Source organism: Stegostoma tigrinum, chromosome 25, assembly GCF_030684315.1.
Source record: "Stegostoma tigrinum isolate sSteTig4 chromosome 25, sSteTig4.hap1, whole genome shotgun sequence".
NCBI classification, from domain to species: Eukaryota; Metazoa; Chordata; class Chondrichthyes; order Orectolobiformes; family Stegostomatidae; genus Stegostoma; species Stegostoma tigrinum.
This window is the reverse complement of record NC_081378.1, coordinates 39,167,816-39,188,586: the sequence shown is the minus strand read 5'-3', so window position 1 is coordinate 39,188,586 and position 20,771 is coordinate 39,167,816. Positions and strand designations below refer to the sequence as shown.

Below are 20,771 nucleotides of genomic sequence, written 5' to 3'. Positions count from 1 at the left end.
AAATTTAATAATTAGCTGTCAGTCATCATCTGACTGATACATTCTCCATGGCAACACCTGTAGCACTTGCCAACTAATCAGTACTGTGTTCCCATGGAGGATAAAATGATTGTTCCACTTGCATTGGTATTTTTGTGATTGCCCTGCTAAATGCAACAAGAAAAGCTTCGACAAAATAAGTATTCTTTTTCAGCAATATATAAGTTCTGTAATAACTAATTACTGAAAAGTAATAACAGCCATTAGGAGGTTGAAAAATGTTTTGCATGCTTAGATTGGTTCAGTTTCTCACTTGGTTTTGCTCCAGTTGCAGATCAGACCCAGATTTTGAATGTAGGCTGCATTTATCCTGCAAATGTAGCATGAGTACAAAGGGAAATGGTCTCACACTGACAGCATGCCAAAAATACAAGTGCACACTTAAACTCTTCTCCCACAGACTTAGGAGATGTATAAGCCTACAATTATGTAGATGAACTAGATAGTCATGCCCGTCAGATTTATATTTTACCCCATGTAAACAATCTGCAAATTTTTAGGCGGTGATCTCACACTATATTCATATGACACAAATAATATTAAACTACAGCATCTGTGACTTTAGCACATGCAAACTGGGAAACTGTGAAACTGGGCCAAATAGCTGTTGGACAGCTGTGCAGAGTCACAGCTCCATAATTTATTAATCATAAAAATGGAATCACCAATGAGGAAGCATGTCCCTTTGTTCGCACATTTATTAAAAATTATTTACTGGGGCATCACCATTCTGCCATCAATCATCTGTTTCATTACTTATTTTGTCAAAGCTTTTCTTCTTGAATTTATCAGGACCATCACAACAGTAACAATTCAAGGAGAACCATCATTTTATACTCTATGGGAACACAATACTGATTGGATGGCAAGTGGTTTGTTAGAGGTGTTGCCATGGAAAATATATCAGCTAGATGACGACTGACAGTTAATTGTTTTTGGTCAAACCAAGGGTTCTATCACAGGCTACTGGGGATAGTTAGAGAGTAACAGCTCACACTGTGGTTCAAGGTTGAGGAGTTGTGGAAATTTTCTTTCCAGCTTTATCATTTTAAGACCTCCATCTTGTGAGCAAAGATTATTTTGTCCTTTTGAACTTGGTCTACAGATGGTCCTAATGGCTTCAAAAAGGTTTGCATGTTGTGATGGTCAGCATATTGTTCAATTTCGTAGCCTCTCTCCTCTCAAAATTTTTCTTTTCTATTCTAAATTTATCTTTGGGCATAAGCTTTGAACTGCTCAAATGCTGCCTTCTTGGTTTTCAGTCTTGGTTGTTTTGCCAGGCAATGATAGCTGTGTGCTTTAGTTCCAGGAAGCCACACATGTTTGCATCACTTCTGTCAAGCCAGTCCTGGTGACAATGATGCTCAAACCCACAGGTGTGGGCTGAAGGGTCTAGTACAACTGATTTTCTTTGATCCGTCTTTTCTGAAAGTGAAACTGAGTGCATGAAGACTTTTCGCTGCATGTCAGCAAAAAGCCAGTTTACAGAGCACCTGTTATCACTTTACTGCCCCATTGCAGTCAGACCTGGATTGGGTCTCAGATCTCTGATGCATATCCACGATACATAGCAAAGCTCCTGAAATTCAACAAGCAATGCCCTCGCTGCATTCTTTGGATTCAATCGGCGGACCATTGAACAAACGTAATATCTGTCATGACGCCAGCTCTACAAAACATTGGGACAAAATTCCAGCAAAACCAAACAGAATTGACTGGACATTGTGTCCAGATAGCTGACAACAGACAGGGAGGCAATGGCCTAGTAGTTTATCGCTGGATTGTTAATTCAGAGATCCAGATACCATTCTGGAGACCCTGGTTCAAATCCCATCATGGCAGATGGTGGAATCTGAATTCAATAAAAATAAATCTGGGATTACGAATGTAATGATTAAGAATCTAATGATGAATCCATTGTCAATTGTCAGGAAAAACCCCACTGATTCGCTAATGTCCTCAGGGAAGGAAACTGCCTTCCTTTCCTGCTCCAGGTATGTGACTCCAGACCCACAGCAATATGGTTGACTCTGAACTGCCCTCTGGGTAATTAGGGATGGGCAATAAATGCTGTCCAGTCAGTGATGCCCTCATTCCATGAGTGAATAAAGGGTCTCTCTGTCAAGCTTTGTTTTGTCAACTCTCAAATTGTCTGTATTCCTGGGGAGGACAAAGGGAACTTGACAAAAGCTTTCTGACATATTTCTTGAAGCATGGAAGTGTTGACAGTCATCACTGGGAGGACCTCAAGACCAATCATTCAAACTGGTAACAACTAGTCCATTAAGCCATATCATGCTCCAAATCCAAACACAGAATAGAGTCAGAGAAGGACAAAAATGGAAGAAAATCCTGTCCCACTACCTTGTGGGACATCCTGCTCCATGTACCCAAAGATACACATGTCGAGAATTAGCCTTTTCAGTCACATGAAGACTCACAGCAGAAATTTATGAATGATACTGGAAACCTGAATCAAACACTAAATTAACTGAAGAAATTCAACAGGATTGACAGTATCTGTGGAGATAGAAACAGAATCCGGCATGACTCTGTTCTGAAGAGACATACCAGGTTTTGAAAGTTAACCCTCTTTCACTCTGCAAAGACCTGCTGAGTTTCTCCACCATTCTCTGTGTTGTTACAAAAATTCACGACCTTGGAGTAGATATCAGCCTTGAATAAAAAGACAGTGTATTATGACAATTAGTGCCAAACATTTTAAGCCCTTTGCACAATGAAATACAGTTTGCCCATATGCCCAATCATAAAATCTACTAAATAAAATTTGGAAGAACTGCAGATGTTGTATATCAGAAAAATAAAGAGATTGCTGGAATAGCTCTGCAGGTCTGGCAGCATCTGTGGAGAGAACATTTTGCATCCTGAGGAAGGGTCACACAAAGAAGGGTTCTGAGGAACAGTCACACAACCCGAAACATTAGCTCTGATTTCTCCCCATAGATGATGGCTGAACTTTTCCAGCGATCTCTATTTTTGTTCCCAAAATCTACATTCTAAAATCCCCTCATGAAAGAGTATCATCAAGTGGAAAGTAAAAAGTTTCTCTACAAAGAAAAGATAGTGATGGGAATGGAAATATTGAAACAGCTAACCCAATGCCACACATCCTATCTGCTGCCTTACAGAAACATTGAGAAAAATCTGGAAGTAGGTTGTCTGCAAATTCTCTTATTTACAGTTGTTGCAAAGCTGAGAAACTGTAGCAGTCTGTATTTTAATTCAGAAAGTTATTAAACAAAGTCATTAATAATTGTACCAGCAACTATGACAAAATAATTACAATCATTAAACAATTAAGCTATAGCCAAGAAAAATCTATCCAGCGATTGATTTAACTAAATTAAATATCTAATTGTAGTATGTGAAACAGCATCTATTAACAAATTCCATCAACCCCTTTGAAGTAAAGAATTTGCATTTATATAGTGCACTTCACAACCTCAGGGCATACCAAAGCACTTTACCATTTAATTATTATGCAAGTTTGTAAAAATATATACTGCAGATACTGGAAATCAGAAATTAAAAACTGGAGAATGTTAGAAATACGAAGCAGGACAGGCATAACTTGTGAGGAGAGAAACAAAATTAACATTTCGGATCAATGACATTTAATCAATGTTCTGAGATAAGTGGGAGGTGTTTTGGGGAAATTAGGGAGTTTTATGAAGCGTTAAATCACTGTGATTGAATCACAAGGCGCTATTATGTAGAAACAAGGTTATGTGATGTCTACATTCAAAACTGGGAAATGGACACAAGCATATAACTACAGTTATTGGGGTAAATGAGGATTATCTGCTTACTAATAAACAGCAATATAGGTACAAAGACCGAGTGATCTTGTCAGAGCCATTCTCTTGGGCAACTTTAGAAAAACAAAATTGACATAACCGCGGCAACCCCTAAGGCATCACATTTCTGGAATTGCAAAAGGCATTTGACAAAGCATGAAGGATTTGACGTAAATCCTGAGATTGGATAAAAAGAATTAGCAGAAGGGCAGAATACAGAGAGTACCTATTCAAGATGTTACATTGGCTTAGGGAGTCAAAATATTGAGTGGAGTGAGCCAAAGTCTGGGACCACTCTAATTATGGAAATTAAGCTATTTCTAATTATGGAAATAGCTTAATTCAAAACATAATGCAAAGTAGTTAAAATGACAAATTAGGAAGGTAATAGGATGGGAAGAGACAGTTTTAAATAATCGAATTAAACATATAAAATATAAGTGGGTAGCAAAATTAAATTTGACATAGATAAATACAAAGTACTGCTCACAGAAAGGAAGCAAATACACAAGTGCATGCTCCATGAATGGTATTGGGATAGCCAAGGATGAAATCAAAAGGAATTTGAATCATGAGACTTAATGGTCCCATCCTGAGACAGGTAAATATCTGTAAGGCTGGTGTAAGAGCTGTGTGGATGTCCCTCCCCAAATATGTCTCCACCTATTTAGATCAGAAAGGTGGTTGGTTGTAAGCCTTCATGCAGCTGTGCTAAGTTTCTCTGGCTCAAAACTGTGGCTGGCTTTTTATACCCTTGACTATTTTCATGGATTCAGGCAACTTCTGAAAACAACAAAGATAGGTAGAGGGATAGATCGTATAGAGGGAGGCAGGGATGCTGCAGAAGGATTTGGACACATTGGGACAGTGGGCAAAGAAGTGGCAGATGGAGTACAATGTGGGCAAGCGTGAGATCATACACTTGGTAAGAATAATAGAGGCATGGGCTATTTTCTAAATGGGGAGAAAATTCAGAAATCTGAAATGCAAAGAGACTTGGGAGTTCTAGTTTAGGATTCTCTCAAGGTAAAGTTGAATGCAAATGGAATGTTGGCAATTATTTTGAGAGGAATTGAATATAAAAGCAGGGGTGTGCTTCTGAGGCTCTTTAAGCCTCTAGTCAGGCCACTTTTGGAGTATTGTGTGACGTTTTGGGCCCTATAACTACAGAAAAATGCATTGGCCCTGAGCGGGATTCAGAGGAAGTTCATGAGAATGGTCCCAGGAATATTAACATATGAGGAACGTTTGAGGACTTGGGTCTATACTCGATGGAGTTTAGAAGGATGAGTGGATATCTAATTGAAGCTTACTGAGTGCTGAACGGCCTGGACAGAATGGATGTTGGGACGAACTTTCCGTTGTTTGAAGAGACTTCGACCTGAGGGCACAGCCTTAGAATAAAGGGTAGATTGGAGATAAGGAGAAACTTCTTCAGCCAGAGTATGGTGAATCTATGGAACTCACTGCCACAGAAGGCTGTGGAGGCCAGATTGTTGAGTATATTTAAAATAGAGGCAGATAGTCTTTTGATTGTCAAGGGGTTCAAGGGTTAAGGCGAGAAAGCTGAAGAATCTGGTTGAGAAACTTATCAGCCATGGTTGAATGGTGGAGCAGACTCGATGGGCTGAATGGCCTAATTTTTGCTCCTATGTCTTAAGGTCTTATTGTCCTCTAGAGTTCAGATGTGTTTTGAATCATCAAAGTACCCATTTAGATTCATGAAACTTCATTAGGAAAATACAAAATACAAAATGACAAATTTTATATGCCATGATCGGTAAGTTAAATATGTATTTTAATACAGTAATTGGTGATACAATCTTGTTATTAAAAAGTGTCCATTAAACTGATAAGCATCATGAAAGTCAAAAAATGTTCAGATGCAGCAAAATGCATTGTTCAATGTATAAAGACACTTCTACATCGTATAAGCAAAAGATTTCACTCTGCCACCTGTTCCCTGTCATTTAATCTATAAATTGATTGACAATTCAGATATTGTTCCTCCATGCTTAAGTTTAAACAAATGGTTAGTTCTTTCACTGACTTCAAAGGTGTTAATGTATTCAGTTTTAAGTACAATTCTCGGGGAAAATTTACAGTGCTGTAGCCAAACCATGTGTAATATCAGTAGGTTGGATTGCAAAATTTCATGGAAATGTTTAAATTCTGTAGATTGTACAGAAAGATACTGATGTTGCCAAAGGTTTAAATTTTAAGAAAAGGCTACGTGACAATTATTTTTTTCAACAGAGAGGAGACATCTCAAAGATGGTCTCTTAAAACATAGTCCAGGGAATTGGAAAGGCAAATTTGGAACGCCACTCTAAATTGCATTTTAAAAAAAGGAGAATGAACCATCAATTTAAACTTGTTAAGGTAGATCTAGGACTGACATCAAGAAATTCTTTATGTGCAGAAGTATAAATCTATTGAATATACTTCTGGGAAGCACAAGTTTTCTTTAAAATATAAGCAACTGATTGCTGAAATGATGGAATTTCAGTATGTTTTTGAGTTGATTAATAAGTTAGGATCGATGGTCCTTCATCATCTGTAATTAGCTCATGACTAATAATAAACTACACTAATTATGTGATATTTTAAATATTGAAACAATGTATCTCGTGTTGAATTACTTTAGTAAGTGACTGTCATATCGGCAATAATAAATAAATATAACTACTGAATAACACCTTTTCACTGTTGATTAATCAAGTGAGACAGCTCTTAGGTGATTTCAGTCTTGCTTGTTTAGTTGTAGGCTCAAAAATAGGTCTTGTGGCACAGTGGTAATGTCCCTATCTCTAGACCTGAAGATCAAAGTTCAAGACCCACCTGTCCTGGAGGTGTTTCATAAAATATCTAAATAGGTTAATTATATTAACTTCAGGCAGGAAATCTCCTGTGGTGGTTTCTCTCCCCACATCCACATTGTGACTTCTGTTGTTCCCTAAGGATCCAGCATTGCATCCCTCCTATTTCTTATTTATATGCCACTCCTTGGTAATATCATGTAAAGACATGGCTTCAGGTTCCATACAAGCAGGAATAAAATCCAGCACTACCCCACTGCCACCTGTCTCAAATTGCTTCATCATCTCCTCAATGCTTGTATTGACTCTAGTCCTGAACACCCACAACTTCTGCCAATTAAATACTGGGCACAGCAAACCGATGGTCTTCAACTCACACCTCAACTCAATTCTTTCACCACCAATTCCATATTTCTTGGCCAGTGCTTCAAGGCGAAGCAATCTGTTTGCAACCAAACCTGAACTGAGCTTCTTACCCCAAACTGTCTCCAACATGACAGTGATCCAATTCTACTTTCATTACATCACCCAGCTCTGTTCATGTCTCAGCTTGTCAGCTGAGAAATGCTCAGCCATGCTTGTTTACTTAACCGTGATTATTCCAAGGTTATCCTCCATTAGTCTGAAGTCATCCAAAGTTTTGCCTTGCCTTAGTAACCTGTGATGTGTAAGTAACCATATAAATTCTTTAATGATTTTAATTAAAGTATCACTATTAGCTGGGATATATATAACTCCCTTACCCTTATTTAAAATAGTACATGGAATCATTTTATTCACCTGATAGCACAGATTCTACCACATTTAATTCTTGTTTGAAAGATGGTGCCTCCAACACATAACAGCAAACTGTTCAGACAACAAGGTGTAGAGCTGGATGAAAATGTTCAGAAATTCTGAAGAAAGGTCCAGACCTGAAACGTCAGCTTTCCTGCTCCTCTGATGCTGCCTGGCGTGCTGTGCTCATCCAGCTCTATACCTTGTTATCTCAGATTCTTCAGCATCGGCAGTTCCCACTATCTCACTGCAAAATGTTGGACAGGATTTTGAAGCAGCAAAAACAATGTAGCCATTTGCCATCACTGTGTTCATTCAGGTTTTATAGAACATCCAAAGCTATATTGCCGGTGCCACAGGCAATCGTTTGTAAACTAAAATATTACCAAAATAGATAAAACTAAAGATAGCAATTTAATAATCTTTGTAGTTGATATTTAATCCCAATGGCAAGATTTCCTTTCCTTGAACAGGAAAATATATGTGACTTCATCGAAACAAAAATGTTGGATTTGGAAGTAATCATAACCCTCTTACACAGACATTGGAGTGGAAAACTGAAGCTAACCCAGTGAGTTGAAGGACTCATACAATGGCAGCCTCTAAGCTTTGGCACAATGTATTCTCACATATTATTGGTGAAATTAAAAAAATCAGCCCACTTAAATCTGAAACAAAGACACCCAAGTAAAATTAGGAGATGGGCTCTACTGCTGTGTATAATGTAGTTACATCAAAACATGCCAATAACTATAGATTGTAACTTGGATGCACTTGACTTATAATTGGCTTCAGTGAATCAGCAGTCAACTGTGGTGCTTAGTGGAGCTGATGAAAGCTCAAAGAATCAGAACAAATATTTTAAAATGACACAGAGCAGATTACTGTGACACCTAAACATTATCATGATAAATAAGGAACAAATTCAAGCAATGTAATGTGTCCATGTTTCTTTTATTCTAATGATTAAAAGTTCTATACTGTTGTATATTTCAGACCAGATTCAATTTACTGCAGTTCCTAACAGCCGCTCAAAAATTGCCGTCACCACTGGTTAAAAATTGGCTGGATTGATAAACGTTCATACTGTACGCTTTATTTGATTGAGTTAACATCACAATGTTATACTAGTATGACCTCAATACAGTGTTCTTCTTGAAATAAATATAGTAGCATAAATTGGATATGTAATTTTGTACCTGTGAAGACTTGACTGGAAAACCATGTTCAGATAAACACTGTGCTATAAATTACATTCTATTGAGCGTTAACTGGTTTTTTTTAGAACTAAAAAGGATTCTGTCAAGTTAATTTAGTGAAGGCTATTGCTGTTTCATTCTAAAAACTGCTTAACTTCAATTTTAATTTCCACATCAGTCCTGAAGATGTTTGCTCATCCAGGTACAGTTTTGCAGGTGTCAGGAGCCCTGTAGTGTTTAATCGCTCTCATAACACTATCAAGCATATATGAGAACCAAAGGTATACGACAGTCATCCTTAGCAACACCCATTTATTGAGACAGACTTTAACATGCAGCCAGCAGACCAATGAAATGCTCCTGGAGTCCACCTGTTCCAGCAACAAAAAGACCTGAATCATTCTTAGGCCTAGGCCACTTTAAATTCAAACCAGAGACCTTCCCACTTCAAGCAGAAGTCCCAAAACAGTTTACATATCTAACCACTGCGACATCAGTTGGGAAGCCATCAGCCTGGCATGTCCAAAATTGAGGATTGCAATCACAGAGAAAGTGACCCAGAAAGGCCAATGCCAAGTGGAATGTTCCACTTCCTTTTTTAACCCCCCTGAGATAACTTTAAATTTGCCTTTCTCAGGTCTCTTCACTGATATTGCATTTAACCTTGGTGAAGGTGCACTGCTGCACTCCCAACTAGCTCTGTCCAACAATAGAAATTAGGGTTCCATATACTTCATAAGATCCAGATGTGCACATCAAAAGAAACCTACCATCTGAAAACGGTTGTGTTTCAGAAAGTTAATACATGCCCCCTCATGTCCATATACTTTCCCATTTTTTAAATTTCTATTCATTGTGGGATGTGGACATTGCTGGCTGACCAACATTTATTGCCCATTCCTGGTTGTCCTTGAGAAGATGGTGGTGAGCTACCTTCTTGAACCACTGCAGTCCACCTGCTGTGGGTTGACCCACAATGTCATTATGACAGAGAATTCCAGGATTTTAACCCAACAACTATGAAGGAATGGCTATATATTTACAAGTCAGGATAATGAGTGGCTTGGAGGGGAACTTGAATTTAGTGATGATCCTTTATATCTGCTGCCCTTGCCATTCTAAATGGAAGTGGTTTTGGGTTTGGAAGGTACTGTCTGGGGATCTTTGGTGAATTTCTGCAGTGCATCTTATAGATAGTACACACTGCTGCTACTAAGCGTCGGTGGTGAAGGGATTGGATGCTTGTGGATGTAGTCCCAATCAAGCAGGCTGCTTTGTCCTGGAGTATTATTTGAGCTGCACTCATCTAGGCAAGTGAGGAATATTTCATCACACTCCTGACTTGTGCCTTGTAGATGATGGACAGGCTTTGAGGAGCCAGGAGATGAGTTATTCATCGCAGTATTGCTAGCTTCTGAGCTACTCTTGTAGCCATTATGTTAATGCGGTGAGTCCACTTGAGTTTCTGATCAATGATAACCCAAGGATATTGATAGTGGGAGATTTAGTGATGGTAACAGCATTGAATGCCAAGGGACATTGGGTAGATTGTGTATTATTCGTGATGGTTATAGCCTGGCATTTGTATGGCACAACTGTCACTTGCCATTTGTCAGCTCAAGCCTGGATATTGTCCAGATCTTATTGCATTTGAACATGGATTGCTTCAGTGTCTGAAGAGTTATGCATGGTGCATGGTACTGAACATCAGCAAACATTCCCACTTCTGATCTTATGATGAAGAGAAGGTCATTGATGAAGCAGAAGAAGATGGTTGGGCCAAGGACACTACCTTGAGGAACTCCTGCAGAGATGTCCTGGAGCTGGGATGATAGACCTCCAACAACTATGACCATCAGGCAGTGTGTCAGGCATAACTCCAGCCACCAGAGAGTGTGCCCCTGATACCCTTGATTCCAGTTTTGCTGGGGATAATGAATCAGAAGAGCATGCTGATCAAAAGCAAACTTTGGCTGATCTTTCAACATGTTGTTAAGAGAAGGAAAATGAACCAGATGGGAAAGAAACTCTAACGTTTAAAACCTTTGCAATGAAACATGAATAGTTTTGATGCATGAGCAAATTATAGCAAGCCATTACTCCACATTTCAGACTAAAATCAGTAAAATGAGTAGATACCACAGATCATTATCTGCATCTACCCTATCTGTATGCAGTACAGTGCACTTATTCAATGAGACCTTTCTGGCTTCTGTTTATTTCAATAGACAATTGCTAAATAGTGACTAAATTCAGCAAGGGTTACAGATTTCAATAAGTTCATGAAAAATCCATTTCAGCACATAAAATTATTATCAATGTAATGTTTTTTTTTTTAAAATCACTTCCCATCTATTAAAATATAAAATCTGTTGAGTACTTGTTGATTAATGGCAGTATACATTTTCATTATGTTGGTTAGGTACAAAGCAAGGACCAAATTAAAATGAAAATTCACTCACTCGAGGTATAACTGAAAATGATTCACTTCCTTCATTGGAACACAAGGAGCAAAGTCATTAAGTGAGTACAGCCACACCAAAGTTTGAGGAGAACAAAACAAGATTAAAGTTATCTTCTCAAAGTTGTCACAAATTCAAATAGGTTTACAATTATTTAGTGGAGTTGCATTGATAATGGGAATTCCATCAAAGGAAGCAAAACAGGAAACAGTAGATTCTCATGAAAATATTACTTTAAATATGAAAACTGAACAATTCAGTAAACATTAGATCACAAAGAAAGAACCAAAGACAGCCAAAAGTACAGAAAAGGGGCAAGGAAGTAAGTTGCATTTCGATTACATTTCTCATGTTCGGGGAAAAGATTAGTTTTATTACTGTAAGCACCGAGTGTACTTTCTCCTTTAAATATCTGTTATCCTACTTTGAAGGGCTTTTCGAGACAAGCTCACCATCCATAATACTTCAATAGATACAAGAGATGGACAATAAACATCACCTCTCAATGTGATTTAGCTCCCTGCCTGGAACACAAAACGCTGCTGAATGGTCATTTTGATGCTTCCTACAGACAAGCTCCATTCTTAGTCTGTTCATAAAGGAGAGAAATAGGATGTTCATACTGTTAGTCTGTACCAACTTTCTCTTAACATTAGGGTAGGTTCAGAGTCAAAATGAATTTTGAGTGACTCCATGTGCACAAAATTACATGTGCAGTCGTTCCAATATTTCTGCCTATGGTCCAAATTTACCCAGCAATTTAATCAGGACACATTTACAATGCATGCAGCTGTATGCTATTGGAAGTTGCTTTCAGTGAAATCAGTTTTCCAAATTGAATGCATGAATAAACCCCAGAGGACTGCAGAAGCATATCCAAGATAAGAGATCGATAGCTTTCTAGATACTAATGACATCAAGGGATATGGAGATACTGCAGGAAAAAGGAATTAAAGTAAATGATCAGCCTTGTCTGGAATCGCTGAGAAGGCTTTAAGGATTGGATGTCCTGTTCCTATTGCATTCTCCCATTCCAACTTCTCCAACTGAAAAATCTAAATGTTCCTTTAATACCCAGTCATCTAAGGGATGCCATGTGTCTCTAATAACTTTTCATGGGATATGGTCCTCTTTGGGAAGTTACCCTAGAACTGAGCAGTTTGGTAGGCATTTGTAGGAAAATCACAAAAATATTACCAATATGTTGAGAAAGGGGGAGGGAGAATAACATAATACAAAAGAAATAAGTTGCTAATAATCTCATAGACATTTGATAAACTGGAGTACACACCAGCTGGAAATGACAAACGGCTGCTGAGTATTTCAGAGGCAAGGAAAAGAAAACGTTACTTCAAGTAACTTGCGAAATGAACATCAATGTTATGGCTATTTTTTATAACAATCTCTCCATTTCCTCAAGTGAATCCGTAATGATTGAGCCTTACAAAGAGACAAACCCACATTCATTCCCAGTATGTGGCATCAGTCAAACTTACAATAATGGATCATCGATAATGGATAATGAAGAACTGCGGATGCTGGAGATCTGAAACAAAAACAGCAATTGCTGAGGAAACTCAGCAGATCTGGCCACATCAATGGAAAGAAAGCAGAGTTAATGTTTTGCATCCAGTAACTCTTCATTGGAACTAAACTGATTAATTTGCCTGATGTACTCAGTTATGGAAGAAGTTTAAAAATTTCACATCCTGTTTAACCGATGTCCTTTCTCGAACTGTACTATGAAATAATTGCACAGAGGCTGGTATCCAGTTACCAGGCCCCCCTTTACTAACATGTTCACAATACACTGGCTGTGGCCAACGTGCTTGGATCCAGTCCCTGAATTCAGGAAATTCTGAATCCCTTGTTTACATGTGTCAGCCAGGGCTCCCTGATTAGCCAAGGTTAAGAACCCCAATCAAGGATCTTATAGTCAATACGATGCAGAAAATAATATTTGTTACTAATATCAGAAATTACTGGGAGAGAACGTAGTGAAATTTAGAGGTGTTTCCCCCTGCAGAATTGAGTATCACATTCAGATTTCAGATTTGAGAAGTTAACAATTTTTCTTCCTGGCATTGGGCTAATCATATTCCCCATTAACTCCTTCCCAGTTCTAAGGTTTTGAAGTAGATTTGTAGCTTGGGTTGGTGTTGTGGTTGGTTGGCTCGCCGTGCTGGTTCATTGTTGTTCATTACCCTGCCGGGTAACATCCTCAGTGCAGCCTCCGATGAATCTCCGTTGTGTTTTCCCACCTAGTTTTTAAACTCTGGAGTCTGTTGAGCTGGATTACCTCACTTCAGGTTTTCCTTTGCAGTGGACACTCCACTGCAAAGGAAAACCGGAAGTGAGGTAATCCAGCTCAACAGACACCAGAGTTTAAAAACCAGGCGGGAAAACACAATGGCACCTCATCAGGGGCTGCACTGAGGATGTTACCCAGGGTAATGAAACGTCAGTGCAACAACAATGAACCGGTTCCTTCCCAGTTCATTTGATTTGTTCTAAAGTTTTTAAATCGATATTGTGGTTTGAACCAGACCAACTGCTACTAGTATGACAATCTTATCACAATTTAATGTGCCGTTCTCTTTTTTGCAATCCTCCCTAAGCTCCCACACACATGACGAACCAGAAGCTATGTCTTCTCAGATACGGAGACCCATACCCTTAGGAATGTCAACAATCTTAAATTTTCTCTGATAGTAGGAACTGCCAATGCTGGAGAATCTGAGATAACAAGGTGTAGAGCTGGATGAACACAGCAGGCCAAGCAGCATCAGAGGAGCAGGAAAGCTGACATCTCGGATCTCGACCCTTCTTCAGAAAATTTTCAGAAAATGAGTACACCTTGTTATCTTAGATTTCCTTTGTTATCTTTCGTAAACTTGGTCAAGAAGATAGATACATCAACACACCGTTCTTGATTTAATTTCAACTCTGAATTGTGCTACTGAGCATACACAAATTGTAAAGTGTAGCCAACAACACCAAGCTAAGCGCCTAGGCCCAACGTAAAATTGGCTAAACCATTTCTGCAAGCAAGGCCTTTTGGAATGCAAAAAGGCCAAGATCAAATAAAACAAGGATCAGCCCTGACGTGTATTGTTTATTGAGCATTGGCAAACTTGTTATGACCTGAAACTCATTAAGCAGTATTCAGACAGAACAACTGGGACAGAAATTATACTGTAACCATGTATTCCCTAGTATCAGCCAGACCTCTTGGGGCCGTGGTATGATCATGGATGAGTACGCCAAGAATGACCGGGCCTAACTTCATTGGATGCTATAACCCCTCCCCTGACCACATTGGCTGAAGTCAGAGAATAGGGGCAGCATGGTTATCACTGCCGCCTCACAGGTTCAATTCCAGCCTTGGGTGACTGTCTGTGTGGAGTTTGCATGTTTTCCCTGTGTCTGCGTGGGTTTCCTCTGGATGCTCTAATTTTCTCCCAGTGTGTAAATACATGCAGGTTAGATGAATTGGTCATGCTGAATTGCCCATAGCGTCCAGTCATGAGCAAACTAGGTGGATTTGCAGGATTATGGGGGATAGGGTGTGGGGGTGAGACTGGGTGACTCTGGATGGGATGCTCTTCAGAGTGAGTTTTGAAAAGATTTGTAGCTCAGGTTGGGGTTCTGGATGTAAGTTTGCTCGCTGAGCTGGAAGGTTCGTTTTCAGACGTTTCGTCACCATTCTAGATAACATCATCAGTGAGCCTCCAGTGAAGCTTCACCGGAGGCTCACTGATGATGTTACCTAGAATGGTGACGAAACGTCTGAAAACGAATCTTCCAGTTCAGTGAGCAAACTTACATCTAGCTCTTCAGAGCATTGGTGCAGATTTGATAGGCTAAATGTCTTCTTTCCAAACTGTAGGGATTCTACGACAATCCAGAAGGACTCAGAAAGAAAGGAAATGAAGGGACACCTGGCAGCCATTCCCTCAGTGTGAGACTCCGTGTGAGATCCACCTTCATAGTAAGAAGACTCTGGCCGCCCTGTCAATGCATTCAGTGAATCCAGCCACCCAATCAAGTTCACCAGAGTGAGTAGGGTATGTGCTTTACAGGCAGTCAGCCTAGTTTGGGAAAAAGTAACTAAATTTGTGTACAAGTTGTTTTCTTTAGCATGTGTTTTAATCAAACTAAGTTTGAACTGCTGTGTTTCATTTGTCCCATACAGTAAGAGCACCTGGGTGAATGTGTTTTATGAGTATTTGACTGGTCAGAGTGTCTGTATAGAATATTCCACAGGCAACAAAGGCATATGGAAAATGTCTGAATTCTTCCAGAAAAGCTGAAAAAATCTGCTATATTAGCAGTGACATAAACACTGCTTCACACAACATTCTTTTATTTTCCTGTGCATATTTGCAACTTTATTCCTATGAGTAATCAGTTCTGTATTTCCAGTCTTTATGGTTTAGAGTCTTTTTGCAATAATTCCAGCCCACCGTGCCATGTACTAAATTTGTTCTGTTTAGTACCTAAACTTCACTGTTGCCAGAAACTGCAAGCTGTCTAGCATCACTTTAATTGTTTAATTAGTGTCTTCCACAAATAGAGATATAGATTGACAACGTGATGTCACTCAGATCTCCAAAAGAAATTCTTTCAGGATCATTAAATCCATCAGACCAGCCTGAATGTCAAAAGGAAAGCATTCTCCAGTCAATAGATGAACTGCTGTTTACTGAACATTTTATGGTTGACACACCTTCACTTCTATATTGTACAGACAGTAGCTTCACATGTCTCTACTACATCATTAAATCACACATACATTGCCCACACTTCTTCTCAAAAATGAACAGAAACTCAGAGACAATATACCCAATGTCTTTGCGATTTGTCAGCATTACCAGTAACTACCTACATATATAATGTAGACAAGCTCAGAAGCTGTCACGAATGGCAAATAATTTAAAGTTGATTGCAAGGACATAAAACAGTCCATGTAGACTATGGTATTATTCTTTATTCATTCTTATTGTGCACACAGTAGGGCAGGCAGATCATACAAATGCTAGAGAGGAAAGGGAAAGTTGTTTTATATTGACACTTGCCTGCTGTAAACAATCAATGGGCATATTTTGGTATCTAAAAAGGATGAGGGATTAGAATCATAAGATACAGACTCAGGATACAAACTGCACAGCTTTACAGAATACATTCTCTGATTTGAAAAGTAGTTGCTCAACTGTGAAAAGATAGAATCTCAATGAAGTAGCACTAAGGGAATACTAGGTTGCTGTGGATGTTCTTTGGGTAAAATGTTTACCATCACCTAGTAAGTGTATTGATTTGACATTTGTGATTCCCTGCAATTTTAGGAACAACATTAACAAGCTTCTTAAAAAGCACCAGTGACAGTTAAAAGAAAAGTTGCAAACAAAAATCAAGTCAACTCTAGCAGTGTCTAGGCATCAATTTTGGCAGACATGAATGACCGGATTCTCCGGTGTGAACAGAACCAGATTATTTCAAACATCAGTTTTTATTAGAAAGCCATTTATTAATACCAGATAAGGAACCGTGTTGAGATTTTCATCGAAGTTCATTGACAATTAAGATTCTTTCTATCCCAGTAGTTAACATTGTTCATGCTCAGATTATCTTTCACTTCCCTTTTCTTAGTAATCGGCCAATTCTAGGAGGCTAAGCAGATGGGTTACTGGAAGATTTTTGTCCAGCATGCCTTAGATTGGGAATGCATTGTAATGGCAATAATAAATGTAATGGTGATAACGCATTGTAATGGTGATAATGGGTGGCACGATGGCTCAGTGGCTAGCACTGCTGCTTCACAGCACCAGGGTCTTAGATTTGATTCCACCTTCAGGCAACTGTCTGTGTGGAGTTTGCACATTCTCACTGTGTCTGCATTTGTGTGCTCCGGTTTCCTCCCACAGTCCAAAGATATGCAAGTTAGGTGGATTGGCCATGCTAAATTGCCCATAGTGTTCAGGGATGTGTGGGTTATGGGGGGATGAGTCTGGGTGGGTTGCTCCAAGGGTCATTGTGGACTTGTTGGGCTGAAGGCCTGTTTCCACACTGTAGGGATTCTATGATTCTAAACCCAAACTTAATTTCACAATTCAGTGGCATCATACACCCATTGCATTATACACCCATTGCATTATATCAACCATGTTTCTAGCATTCATCTCTTTTCCTGAAACTGCAAGTATTGAAGTAACCTTAAGAGTCTTATATTATCTTGATGGGCTGCTGAACGCTGGATACAACATTACAACATTTGCTGTTTTGTAGCCCAGTCATCCACACATCATTCATTATTTTATCTTCAATCTGATCCATCTTGAAGTAATAATTTGGTTGGAACACTTCTGGGCACCAGTATGATTGTTCAAAGTTGGTGAGATATTTGCATTAATAAAATTTAAATGTTTTTTTTGTTTTGTAATGCAACTATGTTTAATTATATGTTGATCTCTCAAAACTATCCTAATAAATCAAGTTGAAATTTCTCTTTTAGATATTTCACAAAGTTATAAATTGTACTTGCAGTAAACTTTACAATAAAATGCTAACAATGGGAAGAACAGCACTCCAATACTAACAAATTTCCCTTAAGAGAAAAAAGTTCTGATTAATTAAAATACGGGATGCTAGATGATTACAGGTTTGAATATATTATTATTACCAGTAACACAATGGCACTACAAGGCATGCTGTTATTACAATAACACACATTGACTGGTAGCTGGCACATGAACAAGTTGCCAGTCTGTAGCACTCAGATATGGGCAGATGCCCACCAGATGCTTAGCATTTCTCCAATGCAGAGGGAAATCAGAGGAAACATTAACAATCAAGGATCAACTTAATTTCCTAATGCCTGTAAATTGTGCCTCTGGATCCTGCCATCTGTTAAAGTGGGGTAACCATCACCCATCCCTACTCCCAAACCCTGTTTAGCTTGCAGCAGGACCCTTGGTGCCTCCATGGATCAATCATAAAGTATAACTGAGACAGTAAAGAAGAGTGGCAGTGGAAGGGTGTGTAAAATTGGGGTGAACAAAATTAATAATATGTATCTTATAAAGCAGCAGTGATGTTGAAATAAAGGTGCATGTTGGGAAAATACATGAGCAAGGCACTCCATTAGTCAGAGTAGCTCTGGTTGTAATTTCAGAATTGATGATGATTTCTTCAGCAAGAAAAAATTCTTTCCTATCTTGGGATCGCCCATTTGTGGCAATGATGTTGCAAACAGTGGAAAGTGTGCAGCTGAGGAGGGATGGAAACCACACACCCAAAGGCTTTCTCAGTTCAGTTCAAGCCTGGAATGAAAAATATGTCCCCTTTCCAATCTTGGTGATTGTCACACACTCATTAACAGATTAAGAGGGTAATAAATATGAAGCCAAGACTGGGGCTTATTCTTGTTAGCATCCCAGCATCAGCTGAGTGTGTTTATGGGAGCAAAGAGTCAGTTCAAGGTATGCAATAAGCCTGGGGACATGCGGCACTTTCTGCCAATTTCTGGCCTTGTTTAAGTTATTACTGGAGCAGCAGATCAAGACCTAGGCTCAGAAATATTTCTACGTTGTGGATGGCAACACAGTAGCTTTACTTGTGGGTTAAAATCAAAATGCGAAGGACCCTTTAACGCAATTGGTAACCATTCAGACTGAAAGCAAATTTAAAGCTTTCAGTGCTCACTCTTCGGGAGACCACAAAAAAATTAAATAACTTTTCCATGTTAATTCAATATTTTAACAAAATAGAGTGCCGAAGTAATCAATTTCCAAGACTGCAAATGAGTTGTCTAACTTCCTTAACCTATTAATGAGCGTATACATGGCAGTCACCAAGTGACAACGTGTTGCCTCATTGGAAACAAAGGCGCTAAGGTGGTATGTTTATACACTGAGATATCGGTCCTCATTCTGGCCCATACATCCGCCCTGAGCAGTGGAACAGATTGTTATTATTAAAAAAAGTTTTGATTTTTAAAACTTATTTTGTTTCTTTAAAAAAAATCCGCTACTTTAATGTTTAACAATAAACAACTTGGTTTGTGTATCCGGCACTGCAGGAGTTAACACACGGAATTTCCTGCTGTTTCTTGCCAACCAGTGTGTGATGATAATCTGTACACATCGCGCCTCGATAATGCGAGTAGGGAACTGTACAGTCACTCTGAACAAAGTATCTCCAGTCTGCTCGGGCTTGGGCATGAGACCAATCAGAAACATGTTACTGGCAATATCGCAGGAGAAAATGCGTTAAAGTTAACATTTTCCCTCTTTTATAATCACAGACGCGCTTTCTTAACAACTTCCCAGAACTTAAGCTTCTAGAAGACCTTTAGCCTTACGAAACAATCATCTAGGAAAGACAAACAAATTTCGCCCGAGCCCAGAAACATGCCAAATATCGCACGGACCGAACGAAATCCCCGCTTGCTCAGAGCTAACTTGACTTTGTACAAGTCATGTTTACTATAGGGGGCTCTCAGCACTGCCCGGGGACAGTGAGAACCGCAAACATCTCAGTCTGCTGGATTCCACTTCCTCACCGGTGATTAAACAGAGAGGGACAGGGTGGGGGCAAGTTGCGGGATATACATTACCTGCCTGAGATGGTGATCTCGACTTTGGTGGCCGGGATGTTGGCGTGCAGGGGATCGAAGTCTCCTATGGACGCCATATTCCTGTAGCTCTCGACTGCAAAAGCCTGAAGCGCCGGACGGCTCCACTCCTCGGTTCGGGTTAGTGTGTGTGTATATACTGGTGATGTCACTTCATAACAAATACAAGAAAACGTCTCAGAGAGAGAGGAGGAGCAGGAATCAGCAGCATTTGAGCTGTGTCTGCATTAGAAACCCCAACTAAACCAGCTGGGAGAGGAGGAGCGCAGGCATTTTTACAAACCTGCAGGGGGTGGGGGTACATTTAAAGAGAGGATGTGAAATATGATTATGAAATCCGGATTGCGTGCCTTTTTTTTGTTTGAGCAAACCTTACGTTAATACAGAGAAGCCTGCATGTGTTGCCTTTCGTTGCAATTCAAACTTCGTTTTAATGGAAAGCTCTTGATCAGAAATAAACATCTTGGAGCTGCCTCAAGAAATGTGACGATTCTTTCAATGTCTGCAAACATCTCTAACACCGGAATCCAGAAAGGCATTAACATGATAGACAGTACACAGCATCAACTGTTCCTTTCCTAAAGAACCAAAATATTTTTCTCAATTCGCGAATATTTTTCAGTCCACGACTTAAACAGAACACAATTATTGTCTCTCTGAATTAAGAGTGAAGTTCAAAGGACCAATCCACTTCCGGTTTCACCCTTGGGTTCTCCCGATGTTCACAAGGAAATACCCCCTCATTATGAAAAGAGCATCCCTGCTCATGCGCGCATCGCTAACAACAACGACCCGGGACAGCCGGAGTGTTTTCGAGTGAAACACATACAGACCTATTTTGGATGGACTAAAATATCTATCCACGCTTTCCGTGAATCTCAACTAGAAATTGCTTGCAATCTGAAATAAGAGCAGGGAATACTGAAAATGCTCAGCAGTTCAGGCAGCGTCTGTGGAGAGCGCGAGAGAGACACAGCTAATGTTTCGGGTCACTGGGCTCTCATTAATCTCAGTTCCGATGAAGG

At 39.4% G+C, this 20,771-nt stretch overlaps 1 protein-coding gene across 2 annotated transcripts in view; it reads right to left on the bottom strand.

Moving 5' to 3' along the window:
* The window catches only part of LOC125463244 (copine-8), a 300,826-nt gene extending 280,331 nt beyond the window's left edge, over positions 1-20,495 (bottom strand). The window contains exon 1 of one of the 2 annotated variants that reach the window (XM_059654654.1): positions 19,729-20,495. In XM_059654654.1, the coding sequence (XP_059510637.1) occupies positions 19,729-19,805 (77 nt within the window). In that variant the 5' untranslated portion in view covers positions 19,806-20,495. The remainder of the gene's footprint in view (positions 1-19,728) is intronic. The other variant, XM_048554261.2, reaches the window with a different exon arrangement.
* Between the last annotated feature and the right edge of the window lie 276 nt (positions 20,496-20,771).